Here is a 25037-nt window from a genome sequence, read left to right as displayed (position 1 = left end):
AAAAATATGTTATTTTTCTGGATAAATCGGGAGAAGGTTTAAAATCAATTTAAAAAAATTTTTTTTTTTCTATTTGAAAGAGAACTAAATAAATCACAGAGATTCTGGCTTGGGCTCAGTGCAGGTAGTTGGCTTGTGGTTTTGTGCTGCCTGTGTGCAGTGTGTTTTAGGTACTGAACCAAAAATCTGGGACGGGGGTAGCTTGCAAAGCTCTCCCTCAGCTGCAGGCTGGAGTACTTGAGCCTGGTAGAGCGGAGGCAGTGGGAGCTGGAGGAGACGGATCCTTCTGCCCTTGACCTGCCTGTAAATCAGGACGTTGGCTGCCTGCAGACAGTTTCTGAACACATTCCAAATGTGTCAAAACCGTGGAGGTGCTCTGTTTTTTTAAATGACAGGTGTTTATTGTATTCAAACAGCTCTTTAGAGTAAGTTCCTTTAAAAATAAGTGAGAGATGTAGGTTATTGGGAGAGTGAGGTTCTCCAGAACTTGGGTGATAGCATCCAAAGCAGGGAAACTGCTGCCCTTGGCCTCTTTGCAGCAAAGCACTCCCAAGGCAGTAGGTGGCCGACTCTATCTACAGCTTGGATATTTTGAGGATGGGGGCTGTGTAGATAATTTTAAAATGCCTGTAGGAGCAGCTGCCAGTGGCCAGGGAAGGTGAAATAGTGTGAAAGTGGTGCCGGGGGCGGAGGCGGGCAGAGCTCTCGGGTAGGGAGGAGCCCATCAGAGTTGTGAAGGCTTTATGGAGGGGACAGCTTTGCTGCTGGGTGGCCTGTGAGATTCCCAGCAGCGCCTTTCTGAGTTACTGTCTCTTCTGACTGCTGAGAAAAGCTTTGAGGTACGGCTCCCAGAGGTGAAAAAATGTGTATATTTGTATTGGTGGGTGTTTCTAAAGTCACTGTGGTTTTGAAGCGAATTGCCAATTGGAGCAGGGCAAGGCTGCACGGTGTCTCTTGTTTCAGCTCTGGGGGCTGGCAGTAACGCTTTAAGGAAGTAAACACTGTTGGAAGTTCAGCCTTTCCTGGTCTGCAGCTTCCTGGAGGCCGGTTCCTCTTCTGGATCTGTTGGTGGGGCTGTAAATGCAGGAAAACCACCCTCCCGTGGCTTTTCCCCGCTGCTGCCCTGTCTGTATAAAAGCTTCACTAAGGCTGGGGTAGGCGGGACGGAGCTGTTGCCGGCAAGTCTCTTGTCAAGCACAGTTTTTAGGGCGCAATGTATTCCTAACAGGAAGACAATTAGCAACTTTTTAATCAGTACCTCTTTTAGAGAACAAAGCAAAAGGTAAAATAAAAAATAAAGCTTTTAATACAAGTAGCAATAATATTTTAAGTCCATTTTCAAATGCAATGATTAATATGGAAACTTCTTCATTGCAGCAGCTAAATTCTTAATTTCTTTCTTTGTGCACGTCTTTAAGCTCTTCTGAAATCACATCCCCAGGTCTTCAGTGTTAGAGTTGTGAACGAAGGCGGAGGGGAAGATGCCAATCTTCCCATTGCACTGGCCCTCTAACCAGTCTTCATTCACTGGAAGAGAAAACAGACACAATTTTTGTCGCCCTAGGGATGAACAGGAGCATAATAATCTCCATGTGCTACGGATGGGCCCCAGGTGACCGGTGTGAGGTTTTCTGCTGCTAAACAGCCTGGTGGGGAGAGGGGCTGAGGGGGCCCGGGCCGGAGAGTACCGCTGTAAGGTAAGAAGGGATACGCTGCCCAGCCAAGGTGGAAGAAGTAGATGAAAACAGAGACCAAGGGGCTCAGGAACTGCCTTGAACACGAGCCAGTGGAAACAAAGTGAGTGCAGGGAGCAAGGAAATGATGTGAGACCTTGCACTGTCCTCTTCACGATGCCAACTAAAGGGTGGTTTCTCCTGCTGGTTCATGTTCATCTCATGAATGAAAAAGTATCTCTTTTTTTTTTTTTTTTAATTGCTGTTAAAAATGTTTCTGTTGTCTTGGTTTCGGTCAGAGGCTCAGCTGAGGAGGGGAAGGGATGCCCTGTGAGGGTCTGTACCTAATTCTTCACCTGATGTGGGCTCGCCTGCAGCTTTTGCTGGAGCACCATAACCCTGCCCCCTGCTCTACCCTCTGCACAGGCTGGAAAGGATCCGAACCAGAGACACGTACTGGATCTTGCTGAGATCTAGTCTGTATTTGAGCCTCAATTCTCATAGGAACACTAAAGACTAATATTAAAGAGGATTGAGGAGGCTGATGGAAGATTGTACCCTTAGAAAGAAAAGGTGCCAGGAGAGAGGAATGGGAGAAGTAGTGTTCTGGGATGTAAGTGCCTCCGTTCCTAACGTAAGGCGTGGTGCGGTGCCCAGAATGAGGCATCTCCTTTGAAAAACAAACGGCGATCAGTAAAGTTAAACACAGCTCGAGTGAAACTCTCCCATTGTGAAAGTGTTTGAGGAAGGGGGTTGCGGGAAGAGAGGGGTGATGAAAGTATGTTGGAGGAAGCGTGCGTAACACTGCAGCGGGGTGGGAAGCCCGCGGCAGAGCTGGAAGAGCACAGGGCAGCTGTGGTGGAAGAAGAAAGCAGTTTTGAAGACTTTTTAGGTCCTGCTTGTCTTGTGGCTCCAGAGAATTGGCTGGTGAGTTGGAAACGCAGTCCTTCCTCAGGAGCGTGCAGAGCTGGGGCTGCAAGCACCTCCGTGGGTTGGGTATTTTTTCCCCTTGCTGGGGATGGAGCACATTTGCCCTATGAATCTGGAAACTGGAGGCCTGGTGACACAGCTCTTAGTGATGCGAAGGAAAGCAGCTCTCATTTGCGTTCTCAGGTTGTGCTTTCCCCTGGCTTCCACCTGCCACCTCGTGTTCGTGCAGCCTCTGCAGCTTCTTTCCTGACCCGCCTGGTAAAGCGCCTTCAGCACAGGCCTTCTCAGGGCTGCCCCACAGCAGAAGTCTCAGCAGCCTGCTTTCCTTCTAAAAGGGAAAAACGGCAACTTGCAGGAGAAGTCTGCTCTCAGAGAAGGCTGCCTGAGCCGGGCTGCTGCTCTGCAGGTCTCCAGCATGAACGGGTTGGCTTTGGAGGATTTGGGAAAAGAGATCCAAGTCCCTAGTGAAGCTTGTAGGCTCCACTGAAGATGTGTCCAGTGTCTGACAAAATACCCAAAAGTTTTTGGCCTGCCTGGCAGGTGTTGGGAACCCACGCTCTCCCTCCCTTCCCCTCTGGCAGAAGCAGCACAATTACCTTTGGATAAAACAAGTATCACATCTCCTGCCTGAAAGTCCAGGTCTTCAGGGTGGGTGGCTTCGTAATCGTACTGCGCTACAACTTGGGTCAGTCCCATCTCCGCCGGCGTCACCTCCTGCGGTGGCTCCTCTGGCTGGCTCTCCAGGAAAAACCCCTCTCCCTAGGGCAGGAAAAGAGCTGGTAAGCAGAGCTGCTCTCTTTTGCCCTGGGACAAAGGAAAAGGAGAAGCCAAAAGCTCTGCCGCTCCTCTTTGCCTTGCTTTGGAAAGGAAAGCCAAGGTTAGGTTCCTGGCCCGGAGCGGGCAGCAGAGGTGGCTGCTGCTGTCACTGACCTCCGTGGTGTCACACCAGACCGTCAGACAGTTGTCCCTGCTCTGGCTCCACGCCACCTCCATGTTCTCGGCGCTGAGGGCCACCAGCGCTTGGCTGTCCGCCGGCCTGTACCTGTGCGTGCAGGGGATGCGGGGTGAGGGCGGGGGACACAAAAATGCGTCTCTCGCCCCCGGCGTGGGCCGTGCCTCACCTCAGCTGCGTGTGCTCGGGCTGCAGCTCCAGTTTGCTGCACACCAGCCCCAGGAGCCCTGTGCAGGAGAGACCCGGCTCCACTCGCAGGGCGACCGTGTACTTGTAGTGCACCTTGAGGACGCGGGGGCTGTCGGGGGCTGCCTCGGACTCCTGTGGGCGGTAAGTGGGGTGTCAGGGCTTGCCTGGCTCGGTGAGGGCAGGGAGAGGGACTGGGATGTGGGAACCAGTGGGAATGTGGGAACCAGCTGCCTGAGTCAGATCTGCGCTGCGGGGCATGGGGCGGCCGTGGGCCGGGAGCCATCTGCGCTGGCGTGGGCAGCCTGCAGCACTGGCCATGGGGCAGGTCGGCTGTGCTGCTGCCCGAGCAGCTGGTTGGCAGCCCTGGGCTTGTCCCAGGAGAGAGTGTAGCAGTAGACTAGGCACTTAGCAACCAAATTGTGGCTTTCGGGTGACCAAATTTGAGGTGTGTCCAATCCCTCACTCTTTTTTTTTTTTTTTTTTTTTTGAGTTGGGATAGTCGTGTTTTCCCATCTCTCTCCCCAGCGAGACATTCTGATGCACTGAGCCTGCTCTCCTATTTTTTCCTTCTCAAGTGCCACAGGTCAACCAAGGTAAGAGTCATGGAAGGGCTCTGCTGACAGCCCCAGACCCACCGGGGAGCAGACCTGGAGGAGAACTCCCAAAAACGCAGCCCCCGTTGCCTGGTTGGGTGCTGGTGCCCTGCTGGCCCCTAGCCCTGTTGTTACGCTTTGAAGAAGCTCCTGAATGATGAAAACCTGAAGCACTTCCAGGGCTGTGCTGCTCGCTGGGCATGCCAGCACCTTTCAACGTGCAATGAATGCAGATTTGTAACACCAACGGGACCTCGGGGTCTGTATTCACGAGATGTTACCTTTGCCGCGTCTCTCAGCTGTGTCGCAGTGGCAGGAGCGTAGTCTGTGGAGGAAGAAAGAGGCGGCTCAGCAAGAGGGACAGGGCAAGTGCTGCTGCTCTGTGCCTAAACGTGCCGTCGGATCTCCCGCAGCCCTTCCCCACGACACCCATCGCCGTCTGCAGCAACACCAGCCAACCCTGCGGCCAGCGGTGGGCCCTTCAATGGATGCAGCACCAGCTGCAGCCGGGTTCAGCCGTAAGATCTAGATGTAACCACCAAGCAGGGGCTGGGGCTCTCTGCCTTCCCTCTGACAGGGGTGGGAGCCTTCCGGGTGGGATGTCTTTAAAAACTAATTAGTAAACACGTGGGCTGCTGGGTTTAGTGTCTTTGCTCTTCTGATCTCCCTAGGTCCACACTGAAAGCCAGAGGCAATCCCTGTCCTTCACCAGGGCTGTAAAGCTAAAGCCAGAGCTCCAGGTTGGGTGATTCCATGCAGGTTTGTTGAAGTCTCTTCACAAGGATCTGCTCTACGTTTTGTCAGAGCTTTGACACAATTGTGCTCGCTATGGGAAGACAGAGTGACGCTGTTGAATGTGGTCTCACTGCTAGATCTGTGGTGGCTTTTGGTGCTGTAATGACGCTCTTTGAGGTGGTTGGGTTCCTGAGCTGTTTGCCCTTAACTCCCGCGAGCCATAGCCACCTTCTGCATCAGCATTACCACCGGACTGCCTATGGGGATGCTCTGCTTGGGACACGAGCCCTGTTCTGTCATTAGTAGTCTTTTGGTCCACCTTTCCCCCCCACCGGCTGGCTCAGGCCCACCTCAGAGCAGGGGGCTTGGCAGTTGGTTGTCCATGTGTTTGTTATTCCTGCTTTTCTTGGCAGGCTGGCTGCTGACGGCCAGAATAAACTGCAGCAGGGTAACGCCCGTGCGGTACCGTCTCTGCACAGGGGTATTTTCTACCCCAAATAGGTTTTTCCTGCAGCGGCGTGGAGCTCGTGGCTCAGCCGCAGGCTCCTAGCTCTGAGCACTGCGGGATGTTTTCTAGAGAGAGCAACTCCCAGTGTTTCCTCCCAGCTCGTCATTTCAGCTCCCGTTCTCACGTGCCTGCGACACACGCGCTCCCCAGCTTTCAGCAGCAATTTGGGGCCGTGCGCCGGAGCACCCCTGCAGCAGCGCGGAGGCAGGCGGCAGAGCTCCCTTTCAGATTCCCAGCATCCTGAACCATCTGTGCGGGGGGCGATGTGGTGGCCCTGGTGCTACTGTCCCTGCCCCAGGTCCTTCTTCCCGTTAGTTGCTGTGCTAATTAAGAGCACGGAGGGATTTGCTTTCTTTGGGGACCCACAGGCTCTATTTCACTCCATCATTAGCACTGCAGTTGCCGTCTCTGCCTCCTGCTTTCCTGCCTCTCCATCCTTGATGGCAAACGGGCTCAGGAAGGAGACAGAGATGAGCCCCATCTCTGGTCTCACAGCATGGGGACGTGGCACTGAGGAGAAACAGTCTCAAACCTGGTGCCAGGGACTTTGTCCCTAAGGCACCCCTGTCCCTTCAGCTCCCCCTCACTGACCTGGTGCCGGCCGTCGTGGCTTCTCTGGAGCAGGGGATCTGGGTGGCTCTGGGATCTCGCCTTCAAGAGGGGCTTCTTCCTGTGCCGGACGGGAAGAAGGTGGTGCTGTCAATCCCACCCTTCTCAGGGGACCTGGGGCATTGCTGCCCCATGGAGCTCCCCCTCCAACCTGCTATTTTCCAAAGGTCTGTTTGGGGTCTTGGCACTGGGGAGGGGTGACTTTGATACCCCTTATCTCCCCGGCACTGCCAACCATCACCCAGGGGACCATCAACACAGCACCTGCCCAGATTTTGCAGGTCTCTGAGCTCATGTTAAGGTGACTATGAGCCAGAAGAACAAACCCCAGCGTTACAAGGGGGAGGGAGCTGCAGGTACGGGTCCTGCTGGAAGGCCCAGAATAGGTGACGGGTGAATGTGTGGGGATCTGCCCTCCCCAGCACACCAGCTCCTCCTGGGCCTCCTCACCTGGATGTGCAGCTTGTTCTGGAGCTCCATGGGCTCGAGGAAGTTGCAAGGGACGATGCCTTTCTGCAGGGGAAGGAGAGACGAGTGGGGATTGCTTGGCAAGGGGGCAACGTGCTGCTGGAGGATGCAACTGGGCTTGTCCCCGCCTTGCCCTGAATCCAGGAGAGTCCCTGAGGCTTGGAGGTTAGTTGCTGCAGGTCGTGTGGGTTTCACTGAACCCTAAGCCAGGGTGGGCGTAAGGGACTTCAGAGAGAAACTCAGTCTGGTTGCTGACAGCAAGGCTTTGCCCTGCAAGTCCTCTGCAGAACCTCACAGCGTCCACCCTGTCGTCTGCCCCCCTCCTGCCGAGCACGCCCCGGTACCTTCCCGTTGAACATCACGGTAGCCCAGTTGTCCTTCTCTTTCTTCAGGACAAAGACAATGTTTCCCGGCAGGACCGGCAGCTCCTCGGCAGTCTCGGGGATGAACTCGTACAGGACACGGTGCGGCTGCCCCTCGAGGGCCCTGAGTGCAGGAGCAGCGGCTGGGTCAGGAAGGTGGGCAACAGCCTTGTTTACTTTGCAGGGGGAACCCTGACCTCTGCCTCCTCCTTTCTACGATCCCTTGCCCCCTCCCCTGAGTTTTGGGTGCTGGCTGGACGCTCGGCTGCCATGATGCAGGAGGGGCCGGGGCCTGGCCGCGCAGCATTGCCTGTCCTTCAGCCAGCTCACCTGAGGATTTCTGGGCTCCTGGGTCTGGGCGGTGGACTGGAGGCCTGCCAGCAAGAAGACAGCAAGAAAATTGTCAGCAATCTGGGCACCTTCAGTTGCCTTGCAGAAATGTCCTGCAGCCTTCTACCACGCCTGCCATCCCCCCGCGTGGTTCCTTCCCGCCCGTGCCGGCGTCAGGTCAGATGATTTCAGCCTAAAGGGAGCTTTTTGCTGCTCTGCAGCCGGCACGCGGCGCTCTGCCACCCCGCTGGGCAAAGCACCTGCCCTAAGTGCTCTCAGGAATATCACTGGCTTTGCGCCGTCAAAGGAGTGGTTCCCAAATTCTTCCACCTGCAGTTGGATTTCAGAGGCATAATCCTGTTTCCACTCGTGATGTTTGTTTCAGCTTGCAGAGGGTTGAGATCACAGATTTGGGATCAGCTGGTTTAAACTAAGTTGTGCTTCCTATTATTGTGCTTATAAAATCCCCAGCTGCTGTTGTCGTGTTTACAGTCTCTGCTGCTTAAGTAGTTTAAGGTCTCTGGTGGATTCATCAGCCCTCTGAAGAAGCTACTTGAGATAGTCCTGACTCCTACCGCAAGGTGTCAACACTTGGCTGCGTTGAGAAGAGTGTATTTTATCTTGCGTCAGGGTGCTGTGGGCTGCAGCAGCCGCACTGACCCGTATCTTCTCTGAAAGCTCCTGTAAAAACTCTCAGGTGCCTTCAGGGATGGAAAGATGCTGCTGCATCATCAGGAAAATGGCACCGAAGATGCAAAGGGCTTAGGGAACTGTGAGGAGGATGGAAAACAAAAGCAAAACTGCTCTTGCTTCTCTGATGGCTTGAGCTGAGACAGGTGAACCCAATGAATCTTATGGGGAGAGTCTGAGACCACTCCCCGATGGAAGCCATTGCCCCGCAGCAACGGTGGGGGCAGAGGATGTGCCGCCAGGCCATTGCTGCCCTGTTCAGGGAACTGGTTTGACCTCAATCCCAGATGTGTAGGTGGGTTTGGGCCGTGCTCCCCGATGATGGAGAGAGCAGCTGAGATGTGTGGGCAGCGTCCGCCTCCCACCCACGGCACTAGTGGGAAGTTCACAGTGGTGATGCTGCCGTTTGCTCCCTGCTGTGAGCCAGAGACCTCGGCAAGCTGCGGGATGATACCCATCCCCACCTTCTGAGCTTCCCCTGAGGCCGCTGTTCATTGCTGGTGTCTTACCTGTGGCTGGAGCGGAGCAAATCCTGAAAAATCATCCTTGTCCACCACGGATGCCACCACCTAGAGCCAGAGACAGACAGGCAGTGACTTGGTTCTTGTAGACCTCCCGTAGACATCTGTCCACCCTCCTCCTTTGCTATTGGCCAAGCTGAGCTCTTTGGGATGCTTCAGGTTGAAGAGGGTCTGTGATTTTGGGGCAAACCATCTTTGACTCCAGGCTCAGTGCTTCCAGGCATCGAAACTCACCTCTCAGCTGTGGTAAGTTCTCAGTTCTTAGCCCCACCATTGCTGCAGTTAGAGTCATTATCACCTACAAGTTTCCATTTATATTTTAATCCCAAATGTTGAAGGGGGTCAAAGAGTCCAAGTCAAGCCCTTAAACGTCATTTAGAAAGTTCATAAATGTTTGTGTGCAAGTTTCTGGGGGTCCCCTGACATCCCAAGGAGCTGCTCAGCTCTCCATCGTCCAGTTCCCCAGTGCCTGCGGAGCTGATGGCTCCCATTCCGGAGGAGCGCTGCCCCCCAGGGCTGAGCACAAGGCTGATATCCCAGTGCTTGGATTTCGCACACTCACGGCAGAAAAGCTGCCTTGCTTATCTGAGCTCAAAAGCCCCTTTCAAACGGAGCAGAGGAAGAACGGGAGGTTGTTTGTGGGTGTCAGATTTTAAATAGCTTCTTCCCTTCCCCCAAAAAAATCTTGGCTTAAGTTGAATCTCCAGTGGGACCTTTCCAGCTTGTTGCTGACCGACTGTCCCTCAGCTCTTGCTGAGGCGAGAAACTGAAAACAAGCTCTGCAGAAACACGCTTTTGGCTCCTCTGTTCCTGCAGACCCCCTGCTCCCCACAGGACCCCTGCATCCATCCCTCCCTCCACGCCAGGGGGGGTCCCCAGGGCATGGACCGGCCCCATACCTTTGTCTGCCCAGCAGTCAGCAGCTCAGAGGGGCGGTGAGGGGTGGTGGGCAGCTCTCCTCACCCCACAGGTGCGGCCCGAATAAATATCTCTTTCTTACCATGGCCTTTCCCAGGTAGTCCTTCTTCTCCAGTTGAGCCACTTGCTTTTCGTTTGGCCTGAACAGCTTCCCTGCCGGGATGGCCACCAGCTCACAGAGCTGCTGCTTCTGTAGCAGAGGAGTCACAGCGCTCTTCAGAGGCGAGGGCAGGGACCGCTTTACTGTCCCCTTCCTTCTGCCTCGGGGGTCAAGGTCTTGCTCCGAGAAGCCAAAACACCACCCTGACACAGTCCATTTAGCCTGGTCTTCCCGCACCCACCTCCCCAGTGACCTAAAGCTCTGCCCACCGCCCCCTGTGGCAGTGTGACACCCCCTTTTGCACAGCCCATCGCCGCCGCCTCCTGCTCTGCTAAAGCCATAGCTTTAGAGAGGTGGTTTCTCTGTCGCTGCGATTTTTCTCCCTCCTCCCTGTGGGGTTGCTGTCGGCAAACACGGTGGCTGTAAGACCTGGTCCTCCTTACCAGGATGGCTTCCATCGCCCTGTCAATCTTGTTGTGCTGGGGCTCGCTCTTCATGCTCATGGCCAGTACCAGGTGCTCCTCAGCTTTCTTCCAGTCCTCTATCGTGGCATACACCAGCCCGATGTTGTAGAGTATCTGCCAGAGGGGTGGGAGCAAAGAAAAGAGCTCTCAGAGCAGCCGGACCCTTGCCAGGAGCGCGGTGAAGGAGAGGATAGCCGGGCGGTGGCACTGCACAGGGTGCAGCACCAGCTTGCTTGCTTTTTTGCGAGGAACAAAGAGAAGTTGGCTGTCTTCTCCTCCTTAGATTTCTTAAGATGCTGAACAATCCTTTGGGATCAAAACCTCCAGTCATGTCTTTCTCACCTCACAAGCAAAGAGCTTGTGCCGCAGCCCCAGAATCTTGTAGTCGATGAGCTGGTTGCCGCGCAGCTGGGCCAGTGCCTCTTTGAAATCCGTGATGGCCTTTTCATGTCTGTGGGGCAGAGGACAAGGGCGTCATCACCTTGTGGTGGCATTCTGGCTGCCTAGTACCCCTTGCAGATGCCTCCAAATTGTTACTTAAATTTTTTTGAGTTTAGTTGAGTCTCTCCTATCTCCTCGTGGGGTTTTCAGACACCCCAGGGGGAGGAGAGATGCTCCAAGGCTGGTGTTAATCCCAAAACTGCACTGCTGGTGAACAGGAGCCTGCTTTACCTCAAGGGGTTGCAATTTGGCTCCTGCGGTACCAACCCGCCTGGGGCTGTGCTCAGCTGAAGGCTGGCATCTCTGCAAAGGGCAAAATCAAAACTTTAAAGCTTTCCACTCACTTCTGCCTGCGGTAGAACACGGTCCCTCGCTGGAAATAAGCCACTGCCAGGTGCTTGTCACAGACGATGCTCCGGGTGAATGCCTGCACGGAGGTAGGAGTGGGGAAAGAAGGGGATGAGAAGGGAAGACCTTTAAAAAAACAGAGGCCATAAAGGGCTGGTATCTACCCTGTGTTAGCCAAGGGGCCTATGTTGGACACTGGGTGGTGGAGCCAGTACCAGGCTCCCAATTTTTTTGAGTTGGAACCATCTGCCACCACTTGTTTGGCAGCTTACTGCCCCTTGGTCGCCGTTGGGAGGGAGGGCGGGCAGGCAGCACTTTGCCTCTGGTTCACCGAGAAAACAGGTTCAGCAGGAACCGCCTGGGAGTGTCCCGTTTCATCCCAGCTTTAAAAGGCTGTGGATCCTTCCCTTAGTCAGATCTTGGACCTTAAATTCCTCCTGTTGAGTCCATCTGCCCGGCAGGTCTGCGTGCGAGCTCGCCGGAGCCTGCAAGGGGAGCAGTGACCGCAGGGGCTGTCCCTTACCTCCTCCGCCTCCTCCAGCTGCCCCAGAACCAGGTGGATGCAGCCCATGTTAAAGCAGATTTTGGCAGGGGGGTTCTGTACGGCCTTGAAGGTGTCCAGGGCTGCTCCCCACTCCTTCCTGTCCGCCGCACACACCCCTTCTTGCCACAGACGGATCGTCTCCACCAGGGACATGGTGCGGTGGGAGCGGGATGGGGGTCCCTGGCCGTGTCGTGGGTCTCCTCTCTCCTCGTTCCTGGCGGCGCTGCTCGGCCCCTCGCTGGTACAGCTGCCTTCTGCCGGTACTTCTGCCTTCCCCGCTGCCCTGTCGCAAAGCCGGCAGGAAGTGGCCTCACTCACGGTGGGGAGACGCGGCCCCGGGATGGGGAAGTGGGGCCCAGGCTGCCTCTGCTGCAGCCGGCTTCCACACCAGGTCCTCTCCGGAAGCCGCTCCTCACCTCTTCAGGTTTTGCTTCTCCGGGCTTTTCAGGAAAAGCCGTGGATCTCGTTGGCTGGGTGGTTGAGCGGGTCAGAGTTAGGGTTGCAAAGCCACGGGGCCAGCACTGCAGCCGAGCCCCTTCTGCCCTCCAAAGTGTGGCCCTCGATGGAGGTAGTGGCTAAGCTGTTCCTGCTGGCCGGCACGGCTGGGGCTGCCCTGTCTGCCCGAGGAGGAGGGCAAACTACAGCCCAAGGCACAGCCTAGGAAACCTTCTGTCCTGCCCGTCCCCCACTGCCGTGCCCCGGTGAGGAGCTCTGCTGGGGGGGAATCTGTGGATCTGCCCAAGGATGGGGCTTTGGGGGGCAGCAGCCGCGCTGCGCCGAGCTCCGGCAGTGGTGGTAGCTCACGCTCAGCCCAACATCACTTCTCTTGAGGTGTTTTATGGCCAACAGAGCGTCACCTGGCTCTGGAGAGCTGCTGGGAGGAGTGGGGTCCACTGAGCACATGGCAGCCACAAAGGCAGTGATGGCAGGGGTCTGACCTGCTGACTCAGAGGGTTCGGAGCCGGGTGCTCCACACGTGATCTCTGAGTAGTTGCGGAAGTACTCTGCCTCTGCCTCATCTACCAACGGTGTGATGCTTATTTTGTAAGAGCTTAAAATACGTCAGCAAGACTTGTCTCTTGTGCACTTACTCTCACTTCCCCAGCGAATTACACAAGGCCAACAAGACGAGGGAGGCTGTGGAGGCGGCTTCTGACCTCTGCTTTGGCAGAAACCCAAACCGCTGAAGAGCAAGGACTTGGTTGCCATTCAAAAGCAGGACCGAGCACATCCCGAACCCGGGGGTCTCCTTGGCTTTCCAGCTGTAAGCATGCCCTTGGCATCTCCCCGGGCTTCCCACAGGAGCGGGAGGAGAGTCTCTGACCTGCAAAAAAGGAGAGGGAAATGCAACCAGCTGAGGTTATTCCCAGGTGGGAATAACAACATAGTAAGTGTGAAAACACCCCTCTGGGACACCTTTTCTCATTCCTTTGAGGAATGGGAGTCCCTGTCTTGCAGGCAACAGTTCATCTTATTGTAGGGATAATTTTCTGCTCATTTAATTATCTGAATTGCACACCGGCAGGGCCGGGTTGATCACAAAATTGGTACAAGGGGAGCTGGAGGAGGATGCGAGATCACCCCTGTGACAAGTGTTGGTTTTTTTTTTTCTTGTATTTATTTCACAGAAAGATGGGATCTCAAAATCTCTTGTTCCCCTTTCTCTTACCAAGTTGATTTAGCAGGCAAACTTGTTTCTTCTACGCTAACATCCGAGAGGAAGTGAGTAGCAGAGGTGGTGACATCTCCCGTGTGAGATTCTTGGAATCCAGCACAAAAGCACATCACCAAGAGATGAATAAGAAATATGTAGAAGTGCCCCAAAATCTAGCTAGGGTGCAGCCGTCGTTTTTAACTTTGTACGGCAACAGGATGCATGAGTTTATCATCATTTCTGGGGAGGAAGCTAAAAAAAAAAAAAAGGCTGATACAGGCACCAGAAAATATAGAAAACATTACATATGAGGAAAAACTGAGGCGATTGACCATGTTTGGGAGGAGATCTATAACGCAGGAGGAGTGGAGGAGACTGAGCATGTCCAGCTCCTTCCCTGGAAGGCAGGTCTGAGCTCTCTGTCTGCAGAAGACCCGATTTTTTTTGGCTCGCTCCCTAAGCAGTGGCAGGAGCCCGTGGCCAGGTGATAGACGAGTCGGAGCCCAGGGCCTGGCAGGGGCTGCAGCGCCGGGTGGCAGGAGGACAGGTGTTTCTCTTGGCTGTTACAGAAGCGGCACATGGCTGATAAGGCGCCGTGTCCACCCGCTCCGGCCAGAGCTAAAGGCAGCGGTGGGAGGGCTGGAAGCGAGCCTCGAAGTGCTGAGCCTTCCTCGCAGCGCTCTGCAAACCCCATCCCGCTTCACGTAGGTCCGATATGGACACAGAGTATTTGTCATTGAAGGCTTCCTTCTCGTAATAGGAAGGGAAATGTGTTCTGCAAAATGAAATTGTTTAGGGATTTTTTTTCTTCCTTGCCCATCTTTCTCTGTTTTCCTCTTTTAGTCCTCTGAGTAAGCTGGCACAACGGGTTCTCACAGCCCCTCCGCCTGGGTGCGGGGTGAGCGAGGTTTTGGTGCTGGGAGCTGAGGACCACCTCCACCACCCCCAGCTGCTAGGAGGTGGCTCCAGCTGGTGGAGACTCCTTTGGTGACCTCCTCTCCATCTTCTGGGCTGGTCCCACCCCTGGGCTGCGCTGCTGGATGTCGTCTTAGTGCCATACCGGTGGATTTTGGCTGGGCCAGAAGCACCCGGTGCCCTCCGGGGACACCAAGCTTGGGCTCCGCTTTGCCAGCGGGGCGGTGGGCACTTGTGCCTCCTCCGGCAGGGCTAGAGCCCAAGGGTTCAACGCTGCTCCGGGCTCGCTCAGGCGGTGACAGCCCCCACGTAAGGTGAAGGCAGCACCCAGACAGAGGTCACTGTTCGGCACAGCTGGGGAGTGCTCCGTGTTGTGGTGTTTTACATGGTCCGTGAAACCGAGAAAGCAGGACTTGGAGGACAGAGGTAAATATATATATTGTTTTAAACTAGATTCGCGTTTTACCTTGTTGGCAATCAGTTAACAGAAAAGATGCCTTCCTGCAAATCTTGCACTGCTGCCCCCACACTGGTGCAAGTCTTTTAGCACATCCCTGAATGCAGATTCAGAAGATGTATGTTTTTATGTAAAATATTTCTAAATACCTCATAGCCGAGCCCGAGGGGAATCTGGAGAACCTTAAGAACACACTTCATGTTGCTTTCGTTTATCTAATGCCACCTAGAGGCAGCTGACCTGCTTTGACAGCAGCTGTTTTGTAAAATATTTTTAATTTATCTGGGATTACAGCTTTTTATTAACTTTTTTTTTCCCAAATGAGGATTGATTGGTGCCTTAGCCAAACTTGGACGAACAGAATGCCACAGGGAAGGCAAACCCAGTCCCTGGGAAAGCTATAAGGTGCGAGCCATGGCTGCGTGTGCCCAGGAGGCTGAGGCTGCTGCAAGTATGGCTGAAATCCAGGCATTTTCTGTGGTCTTTGCAGCTGGGCCAGGTCTTCCATTTCTCATGGCCGGTGCCTCCTGTTGTCATGCCTGTCTTCTTCTGAAGTGAAGCAAGAAAAAGGATCCTAGGGAGGAAGGTAGGGCAGGCACCAAACAGTTGAGGGGTAACTACGCTGGTTCCTGTCTGTGTTGAGACCCCGAGGACAGGAGGGAGCCTCGCGGGGGCACGGGTGGCGGGGTGACACAGGCTGGGTGACAGAAAGGTGCTGAGAAGGGCCCGGCCACTCCAGCTGTGGTCGCTCCAGCTGCGGCGCAGGGCTGGCTGCCCAGCCACGCTTGCCTGCATCCACAACACATGGCAGCTGCGGCTGTGCGGGCCTTGGACTGTCCTGGGGAAACTGACGGGAGAGGAGAGGGGATGGAAGAAAAAAAGGTTATTACTGAAGCTGTCATCTTACCGGTTCCTGAGCGACCGTGGTGCATCGGAACGCTTTGGTTTGAGCCCTCTGAAGGCAGTAGCTCTGCTTTTCTAAAGCAATGACTTGGGTAACAAACAGATGCCCTTCGAACATCAGAGTGCTCAACACCAGGTTTCCATACACTCAGGCCCTTCAGAAGTTCAAGCTGAGCGTGTGCCATTAGTGATGCTATAGGCACACACAGTCATCCCACCCACAGGACAAGCCCAGGACTGTATCTGTACTTAAATTATTATTAAAACCAATGATTATATGTTCAATCTCTTGGAGCTGGGGCAGGCAGAGACAAACAAAAGCCCACTGTGAAATCAGAAGGGTTGCTCCACACAACCCTGCTAGCCCATTAGCCTCTTCCTTCTTTTGTTCTTAGGAAAGCATCCAACATTAATGGTCGTGAGGATCTCACTCTCTGGCTACAATTTTAGCAGAGGCAGAGACATCTCTAGTAGTCCTGGTCTGGAGCATTTCTTCTTTAATCATCTCACTGAAATAATCTCAGACTTTCTCGTCGGATGAAGCTTCGCGAGTAGTGCCATTACACACAGGTACAAATAACTGCTAGAAACCATGACACAAGCCTATCAAGAAAAATAATGGGGGGATGAAGTTTTAAGGTTTGCTTGTTATACTGTTGTCTATCCTGGAACAGCAACCGGCTGAAACTTCCAAGGCACTTCAGACACCAAGTAAATATTCAGTGACGATTTACTGTCTGGCTTTTATTATTATTACAAAAAAAGCAGATATCAAAAAACAGCAAAGATTTCACAAGTTCCCCAAGTTTTACACAACTGAATGCAGTAAAATGGTGAATGTAAAACACACGTATTTCAGTCCTGGCCCTAAACCTTCCATGGTGACCTGTGGTCTGGGATGTCCTGGGCTTTCCTAATTCTTTGTTTTGGAACCTGATTTGCGCACTAGCTGACACGTTGTGGCACAGTGTAACAGCAATGTGAACCGTCTGGTACCCTTTAAGACCCTATACATCTAGAAAACGAAACGGGAGCTTTGCAAAGATGGTGTGGATACCAGGATGCCTTTCTCAGATTACCCCAGGCAGCTGCTATGTTGTGCTTGACAAAATCAAACCACTTTCAAGTTGCTGAAATGTGATTTGTTGTATGAAAGCTGCTTTTTCTTCTTCTCTTCAGGATCTTTGCTCCCCCAAACAAGAGTTCACTGGGCTGGGCTCCAGCATAAATGGACCATCGACCTTTTAAATTCTACCAGCCAAACTGCTGGTAGACAGACGGACAACTTCATCCCGTTGTGACTTACCGGTTGCAGACCCAGCATTTGGCTGATCACAGGTAACCGGCAGAGGCCATGAGATGTGAGGTTAAAGAAAATGCTCAGCTCTCTGGAATGATAATCGGGGTCGGAGGGGAGCCTTTGCTTTCTGTCCTATTCACGGCTGTAGGTTCAGAGGTTGACCAAAGGAAACATGTTCCGGTTACCTATATTAATAGCTCCCCCCCTTCTCAAATATAGATCTTGCATCAAGAACACTGCTTGGCTAGCGAAAAAGAATTAAGACATCGCCCTACGTCCCTCAGCACTTGCTTGGAAAGTCAGGTCCAAATCTGCCATAATTACACACAAATGCAAATCATCCTAAACATGAAGTTGTCTATGTCGCTATACGTGTCACTGAAATGTTCACGAGTACCAAATATTCCTGTTAGAAATAAAATTGCACCTTCATAATTTTCCAGAATTTAACAAAAAAGAGATCACGATATGCATTATTTGTCAGGTATGAAAGAAGCGGCGAGAAGGCAAGCTGAGAGACAGGCGCTGCCCACAGGGCAGCAATGGCATTTGGTTGGTTCCTTTTTGTACCAGCATTTCCCACGCCGTGGATGGCAGACAACCACTTGCTGCTGGATTTAAACCGTTTTCCTGGCAGTCAAAACGCGGACAATGGACCCTACTCCTCCAGCAGCCAGGGCCTGAAAAGAGAAACACGGCAATTAACAGCAGGTCAAGGTAAGTTGTTTCTGCTGCTCAGAAACGCATCTCAACTGTATTTCGAATGACCAAACACCGGCACTCAGGGTGCCAGGAAAGGATGATCGCATTTGCTTTAAAGACAGCTATTTAATGAGCTTTTGTTTCCCTGTATAACCAAGTTGCAAACTTATCTTCCCTCTAGAAAGAAAACTACTTCCATCTGCTCGAATCACTGGATTGAACCATTTTGTTTGCCTTAATCTAGCAGAAAATCGAATTTTCAGTGTAGAATCTTTACCAAAGGAATTGGAGTAAGCAGGCACATGATATAACCTAGCCGTGAGCTCACAGGACTGTACCCTCCCAATGGTGTGAAATACGGCATTTCAGTTTTACCAGACAGAAAGGTAGTTCTTGCCAGGCTCGGTGAGAGTGCCTCAGACCCAAGAACCTGCTACCACAGCTAACCAAGGCCCAAGCACGCCCTATAAACTCACCTTCTCGTGCCACTGCAGCAGCACAGCGCTGCTGTTGTCAGAGGGGCTCTCAAAGCCTTTGTAGATGTACTTCATTAGCAGGTCAACACCGTTCTTGTCCAGTGACTGCACCGCCTTCTCAATATCGTTGGCTTTGAAAGAGATGAGGACCTTCAGGACAATACTTTCTGCACGATCCTATTGACGAATAAGGAAAACATTCTCATATAAGGTGTGTCCAAATATTACTGACCTCTCCAACAAAGAAAACTAGATTTTTTTAAACAATTCTAACATCTGTTTGGATAGGGCCGTTTGTGCACAAATCTTGTGATAATAATGTATAACAGATACGTCCTCCCAATCATAAACAGAGTTTATGATTGAAGAAGAAAAAAGATGAGTTTAATGCGTTTGTCCTGCTCTAGGTTTTTCTGCCCCTCTGCTTGTGTTTGCAATTCTCCACCTACTAAATGAAGTTATGGCTAATAATCAATTTTTGTATCGAAACTCAAGGTCTGGTAAGTTCCAAAAGAATCGTAAGAATTAAGTACTTGTCTGGCCTCCCTTGCCATCAGAGCCTTTTCCATGTCTTTGTACTGTTTAATGAGATACAACTATTATATTCCATGGAAATGCCATTGGCCAGACTGGAAGAGGTGACTGCTGGAACCCACATGTTTTTAAAACAGTCAACTTGTGTCCCCGGCACACAGCAGGCAAACTGGCAGCATTAATATTTTGCATTAATAACCATTTGCAAGTTCACATGGATGTCATTTCATGCCCAGGAATGTGTGTAGCACGATTACAGCGGAAGATGAGCCATGTAATCAGCAAAAAGCAGCCCTTCCTGTTCATCCATCATCAGCTGAGGGAGGATGAAAGAAAAAGGTCTCGGACTTGTTGGACTTTTGAATAATTCCATTACACAAATACTTCACGCAGCTTCCTTTTTCAGAAATTATGGATGTTAGTTTTCTTGTTCAATTTAATATCCCATAGCTGCTTGGCTTACCAAGACTTCCCACATGAAGAACTATAAATAAAAACATAAAAGTTCTATGATATCAACTAAAAATGAAGCCAAACATTAAAATTCAGTAATTCTGCCCCCTTCTAAATTCCACTGCCTTCGCAGTGTATTCTTAAATCCATCAATACAGAGCTAATGGAAACAAGTCATTAATGTGAGGACAAAGCTGGCCCATCTCTTATGTTCCATCTCTCTTACTCTTATCTGTAACAAACAGCTGGGTCTCAAAACCCTGTGAAACCTGTCAGGAAAGAGTGGGGGCTAGGTGAAAAGATCTCCACTGGGGTCCTGGTGTGGACAGCCAGGTGCCACAGCAGCACAGAAAGGTGCCCATGGAGCTCTCTGCAAGCAGGGAGAACAGACCTCTGCAGGCGCTCGCCATCTGGGCAGTCCCACATCTTATCTGCCTCTCCCTCTCACTGCTGCAATCATGAACCATTCAAGGTTTCCTCTGGGGAGATTCAGAAATACATGCATGCAGCAGGCTCTTACATTCTGTCACAGGGGGAGTGCTTGCGTTTTCTGAGGTTTTAACGGCTTAATTTTGATTGGATGTGATAACCATCAGTTCTTCCTTTTTTGTAGGTTCATGGTCTGGCTCTTGCTAGCAGAATTTCATTAGTCAGAGGCGACTACTGCAGTTGTGGTTCCTTGATCGTTCAGTACCGACTACATCTATGTGCTGCCAGGTCCGGATCAGACACAGGCACCTGGCAATGTGTGGGGTTAGCCAGCGAACACAATATACAACCAACACAGGTAAGGGAACACACAAAACCTGAACTAGCACCATGTTAAAGGTATGCGGACAGATGACATCCGAGCTACAGTATTTTGAACAAGATTAAAACAACAGAACAGAGGTCGTGGATAGTTTGACATCAGGGAATACTCTAAAACCAGGTTTCCTTGGTTTCCTTAAAGCACACCTGGCAGGGTTGGTTGCGTAGGGGTTATAGAAAGAGGAATGGATTTCTAAGGAGTAACTCATGAATGAGTTAGTTATTATTTCACCTTCACTGCCTGGTTCTTTGTGTTGATAGGGGGGTTCTTCAGAGCCGCCTGTAGCGCAGCCATCATGTTCCCTGTGCCAGAGGGTTAAGGACAAGACACCCAGTATTTGAAAAGCAATAGAACCAGCTACAGCACACTGATAGTGGCAGCTGGCTCATGCATGACTAAAGATACTTCAAGTTCAGTGGATGCAATACTTCCCTCAATAGATAGCACAGACTACAGTGTAAGGTAGCAATTATTAAGCCATTTGAGGAAGGAGCAGCACCAACAAAGAGGCTGTACAGTTCCACTATTGGAGAATACTTCTTAGGCCCTTCGCTGAATGAGGATCCAAGTAAAAGAAATTATTCTCCATCACTTCTGCAATTTGTAGCCCTTGAGAACAGGTCTCAGCTCGGCATATCCGCCTCCCCCAGCCGTCGGGACAGCAGCCGCTGGGAAGAGCTACTCCAGGGGCCAGCCAGCCGGGGCAACGGGCAGTGGGAGCAGACACAGACCCCTCCCTTCCGCCACAGCAACCCCCCTTCCTCCATTCCTCTTGCCCTACCCCACCCTACCCAAGACACCTCACAGACACCGCAGGCCCAGGACACAACGGCCTCTGCCGTGAGGGGCAGGAAGCGGGCCCCCTTCCTCCTGCCAGCCCCGTCTCACCGCCCTCCCCTTTCCGCCCCCCTGTCAGGACGCGACCCGGTGGCCCGTCTCCGTCCCTCGGCGGGAGGGCCGGGCGCGGATGTTCCCATAAAAGGCAGCCTCGGCGGCGCCGCGCCCGCTCCCCGCCCGCCCCGCACCCCCCCCCTTCACCGTCTCGGCCGCTCCCTACGGGACTTTTTCCCGCCCGGCGGCGGAAGGATATTGCCGCAGGCACGAGTCCACCTCGCCCTCATCGGGCCCCGCTTGCCCGTCGCCTCCTTCCTCCTCGTCCACGAACTTGTTCTCGTCGTACTCGTCCACATCCACCCGGCGGAACCGCGCCGACGAGACCGTATGCTTCGCCATGTCCGCCCCGCTGGCCGCCGCCCGCCGCCCCGCGCAGGCGCCCGCCGCCGCCGCCCCGCCCCCGCCCCCCGGCTCGCGCGCTGCGCGCAGGCGCGGTGAGAGGAGGGGCGAGGGGGCGAGGAGTGGGCGGGGCGCGGGCGGGAGGCGAGCTGCCATTGGCCGGCGGCGAGGCGCGTCGTTGCCCCGTGACGCGTCCCGTCGCCGTGGTTACGGGTGCGGGCGTCAGCGGCTGAGCCGCCGCGTGCTCAGCCAGCGGCCGGTTCTCCGTCGAGGCCCGGCGGCGGTGGGCGGGCCCCCGGCAGGTCCAAGCAGCCCGCTCTGCCTGCGGACGCGGACACAGCGACGAAGTCCCGTTGGGTCGCGTTTTCCGACGGGTACGGGCGAGGCAGGACCCTGCCGCCCTCTTGCAGGCCTGTTGGGGGCACAAAACCAGGGTCGCACAGCAGTGGTGGCAACGGAAGGGGTGGCCCCTGACGGATGTGCGGGGTTTGCCTCCGAGCTTGGAAGCCCAAGCTCAAACACCACCTTGTTACCTCAAGATTTAAAAAATAGCGTTGTCTTAGCGCTTCCTGGCAAACCAAACACCCGATCCTTCAGCAGGGCGGCTTCTTGCGATTGTGTTAGTTAACATTTTATCAGAAAGCGCAGAACAAATATGATCTAATTCGAGAATGCCTTTCTAAAAAAGCACCTAGGCGCTGTAAAAGTGAGGGATCTGGTGGATTCTAACACATTTCTGGCTCTATTAGTCATAAGAGTCATATTAGTCTTGTGAGGAGCGGCTGAGGGAGCTGGGGCTGTTCAGCCTGGAGAAAAGGAGGCTGAGGGGAGACTTTCTCGCTCTCTACAGCTCCCTGAAAGGAGGGGGTCAGGGGAGGTCGAGCTTGTCTCCCAAGGAACAGGTGATGGGACAAGAGGAAACAGCCTCAAGTTGCGCCAGGGGAGCTTTAGGATGGATATTAGGAAAAATTTTTACACTGAAAGGGTTATCAAGCATTGGAACAGGCTGCCCAGGGAAGTGGTGAAGTCACCATCCCTGGAGGTATTTAAAAGATGGGTGGACATGGTAGTTAGGGACGGTGTTTAGTGATGGTTTTTGTCAGTGTTAGGTTAGTTAGTGTTACGGTTTTGTCAGAGTTAGTTGATGGTTGGACTCGATGATCTGAAAGGTCCCTTCCAATCTAGGCAGTTCTATGATTCTAAGAGAGCCATAAAACTAATTGTGCTTCCAAGTGGGATCGCCTCTGCTGAAGTGAAGGGTGTATAGGGCCACACTGGGAAACAGCCTCTTTTTTTTTTACTCAGATACATAATAGCTGTGGCCACAAAAAGAGTAAAAAAGGAGCAGAAGCGCTGACTTCTACAAAATTAGCCAGTGTGTTTATTCACAAATGACATTACCTGGGAAGGAACCCCTGTTTGCTGGGGAAAGACATGTTCTTAACTTCAGTTGCCCTATTCTTTAAGACCTTTAGTATAATAACAACTATATTGAATTACAAAGTGAAAACACCGCTCAAAATGATAGGAACTTTTTTTGTCTTTTTCACTTGGACTGTGTAGAACTGTGTATTATATATTCTCCTATTAGATATTTCTTACCAATTAGAAAATTACAGAGTTTTGTGAGGTTCCTCTTAATGGAAGACAGTAGCCCTAGAAAAAAAAAAACCACATATGTACACACACACGTATATATATGCATATAAAAACTATTATTAAGGAAATAGCTAGTGGGAAAACTTACCTGCAGAACCACCTTCTTGATAGAGGAGGAATTTAGGATACGTCTTGTGTTCCAACAAAGTTGCCTCAGCTGGGAAGCTGTAATCCAGCTGTAGCTGTGGTTGTAGTTTGTGGACTGCTTACATTTTTCTGGTAGAAATTGACTTAAGGGCAACAAATAAATAAATCTCAGGAGGTAATCAGAAGATACTGAGGTTTTGGTTTTACTACTATGGGTTTATGTTTGAAAGTTATAGAACTAAAATAAAAGCACGTTATCTTCATAATCAGTTATTTGAGACCCACAGTTATTCTGTGGGTTAACCTCTGTAGGAGGTGACTTTATTGGTGGGGATTTTTTTTGCCATCTGTGATCTCAGTTTTACAGTCTGAAAGCAGTTCAATTTGTATCATCTTCAGAGTAGGTGTCTGCCGCTTGGAAACATTTTAGAATTATGAGTTTCATTGAATTATTCCTTTGGCATTTTTAAGTGCCTTACGACATTTTTAGATCTGGGGTATAGATGTTCCCTCTGAAAGGGCAGAAACGTGCCTGGGAAAAGCACCAAGTGGCTTGGAGACATTGGAGGTAGCAGGCTGCCTTTCATCACTTGGGAAGGCTGTTGGGAGGCCGGGCTAGGAGAATAAAAGGCCTTTAAGTTCTGCTGCACAGCAGGCTTTCCCTGCATTGCTTGTGGAAAGGCTTTCCTAAAATAGGGTTTCATTCCTGTTAAGTTGTTAATTTGATGTGGATTTCGTCGATCTGCTAAGGTTTTTGGCAGTGGAGTTGGGTGATAAACATCCAGGATGCTGTACACAAAGTTGCAGAGGAGGTAACATCGTGCTGCCCTGGGCAGCCTGTGCAGAGTCACCCGAGGCCACAGGCTGGAGAGGCTCCGCAAAGCCTCACGGTTCCACGCGGCAGTGGGGAAACCGGCCTCAGTGTGATAAAGCTCAGAAAAATAGATGCAGAGCGTGATTTCTGGATACCTCAGCAAGAAACCGTAGATCTTACTTATGCAGCAGTGGTAAGCCTCATTACAAGGCGAGTAATTAGAATAGAGGATAATGCATCTGATGTTTTTATAGGCATCTGTAACCGCATCCAGATAACCGCCCACCTCAAACAGCATAGATTCTGGGTGGTTGTCCTGGTCAGTACAGTTTGTGGCATGGCCTTTTTGGACTACTGTGCCTGAGAAACTCCTCAGCTCATAGAAGAGAAGGTGTTCATTTTGGAGAGTTGCTGTTGATCTGTATGGAAAGCCAAAGACCCTGAGAAATTCTGCATGAGGGACTCTCGCTTCTTCACTGGTTCGTATGTGGTAGGGACACTTAGCGCAGATGTGGTTCTGTCTCTGCCAGAAATAGGGCTTTACCACAGTCCCCTGATTTGTCAGATACTCTTGGAAAATCTTTTTCTCTCCTGCATTCATGTTCTGTTGAAAAATTTCCCCGTTTACGTGCTATATAGCTGACAGTCCTGAATGAAAAAGGAAAGTAATATTTTAATTAAACCTTTTTTTTTTTTTTGTACTTAAACTGCAAAAAAAAAATAGGGCATAGTCTCTTCGCAAATGTACTGGAACTTGTAGCAGCATATAGAAACTTGATTAATAACACAGAGAACAAAGCTCTCTTGCAGCCTGGGAGCGTTTTCAGTTTTCACAAACTAGCCCTTCTGCTAAAAACACGAGTGAAAAATATTTCTCTGGCTTCTGCCCTCTTACCCTAGACAGAAGAAACTGCATAATAAAAGCAGCCATGCTTTTCAGGAATTGATTAGCAGATGAGCATATGCAATCCATCAAAATGAACAAGCAACAAAAAAAGATATAATTCCCACCTCAGCAGCTCCAGTTCAGGGTAATAGTGAATATTTATCTGATTTCCTTCACTAGCTTTTTAGGATTGGTTCAGAGTTTCCACTTTCGAGATACTGCAAGCTGTCTTTTCAAAATTATGTGGTGAAGAAGAAAGTTACTATTGCCTCCCCAGTCCTCAGTTCGTCTGTAGAAGGATCTTCCCCAGGAGCGGTAACTTTTCTCCAGTTGTAATGGTGGTGGCAGGCAGGCTCCTTTAGGTGTTTACAGGTGCAAAGCCCTAGGAGACGAGAATACGAACAGGGTTTTGTTTTTAAAGCCAGCCACCTGCGGTAGTTAAGCTTCTGTTCTTTGCCTGTCAATATTTGTTTCCTATCTTAAGTGATTGAGTTTCCTTTGTTTCTTTAGTGCTGTTTTGATACAAAGTTTCTATAGCTGAAAGATCGACATTTTAATGACTATGTTACTCAATTTGTTTCCAGGTGATTGTTATTTCTGTGTGTCTGTCTGTTGGGCCAGCTGGGCAGAAAGCTCCTGTTGTACTTCTGCTCTCCCACGCAGGCAACAAGTTTGTCCCTTCTTTAAGAAGTTCCTGTATGTCCCTCACTGAGGCTGTAATTCAAGCAGGCAGCGGCTGTTTCGTGAGTAAGCTAAATCATGCCTGCTTCGCTTGGGC

General features: G+C 51.6%; 3 protein-coding genes across 4 annotated transcripts; all 3 read right to left on the bottom strand.

Annotated features, from left to right (window-relative positions):
• Positions 1-1245: 1245 nt before the first annotated feature.
• NCF2 (neutrophil cytosolic factor 2) lies at positions 1246-12045 on the bottom strand. Of its 2 annotated transcripts, XM_054211424.1 has the most exons (15): positions 11355-12044; positions 10828-10910; positions 10385-10493; positions 10022-10156; positions 9561-9668; positions 8549-8608; positions 7350-7393; positions 7002-7143; positions 6640-6702; positions 6172-6250; positions 4619-4662; positions 3725-3876; positions 3534-3645; positions 3200-3362; positions 1246-1527 (listed from the first exon to the last, which is right to left on the bottom strand). In XM_054211424.1, the coding sequence occupies exons 1-15, from the start codon at positions 11526-11528 to the stop codon at positions 1430-1432; spliced, it is 1566 nt and encodes a 521-aa protein (XP_054067399.1). In that variant the 5' UTR covers positions 11529-12044; the 3' UTR covers positions 1246-1429. The 2 variants fall into 2 exon arrangements, with proteins under 2 accessions (XP_054067399.1, XP_054067400.1); XM_054211425.1 differs by lacking the exon at positions 9561-9668 and having other exon boundaries at positions 11355-12045.
• Positions 12046-16016: 3971 nt separating this feature from the next.
• ARPC5 (actin related protein 2/3 complex subunit 5) lies at positions 16017-20860 on the bottom strand. Its single transcript, XM_054212792.1, has 4 exons — positions 20671-20860; positions 19812-19884; positions 17783-17959; positions 16017-17284 (listed from the first exon to the last, which is right to left on the bottom strand). The coding sequence occupies exons 1-4, from the start codon at positions 20811-20813 to the stop codon at positions 17222-17224; spliced, it is 456 nt and encodes a 151-aa protein (XP_054068767.1). The 5' UTR covers positions 20814-20860; the 3' UTR covers positions 16017-17221.
• A 2148-nt stretch (positions 20861-23008) lies between these two features.
• APOBEC4 (apolipoprotein B mRNA editing enzyme catalytic polypeptide like 4) lies at positions 23009-24430 on the bottom strand. The gene is made up of 2 exons (XM_054212991.1): positions 24385-24430; positions 23009-24021 (listed from the first exon to the last, which is right to left on the bottom strand). The coding sequence occupies exon 2, from the start codon at positions 23972-23974 to the stop codon at positions 23009-23011; it is 966 nt and encodes a 321-aa protein (XP_054068966.1). The 5' UTR covers positions 23975-24021; positions 24385-24430.
• Between the last annotated feature and the right edge of the window lie 607 nt (positions 24431-25037).

This window comes from Rissa tridactyla, chromosome 8 (assembly GCF_028500815.1).
Source record: "Rissa tridactyla isolate bRisTri1 chromosome 8, bRisTri1.patW.cur.20221130, whole genome shotgun sequence".
Lineage (NCBI taxonomy): Eukaryota > Metazoa > Chordata > Aves > Charadriiformes > Laridae > Rissa > Rissa tridactyla.
Note: the sequence above shows the minus strand (reverse complement) of the source record. Positions and strands in the feature narration are given on the sequence as shown.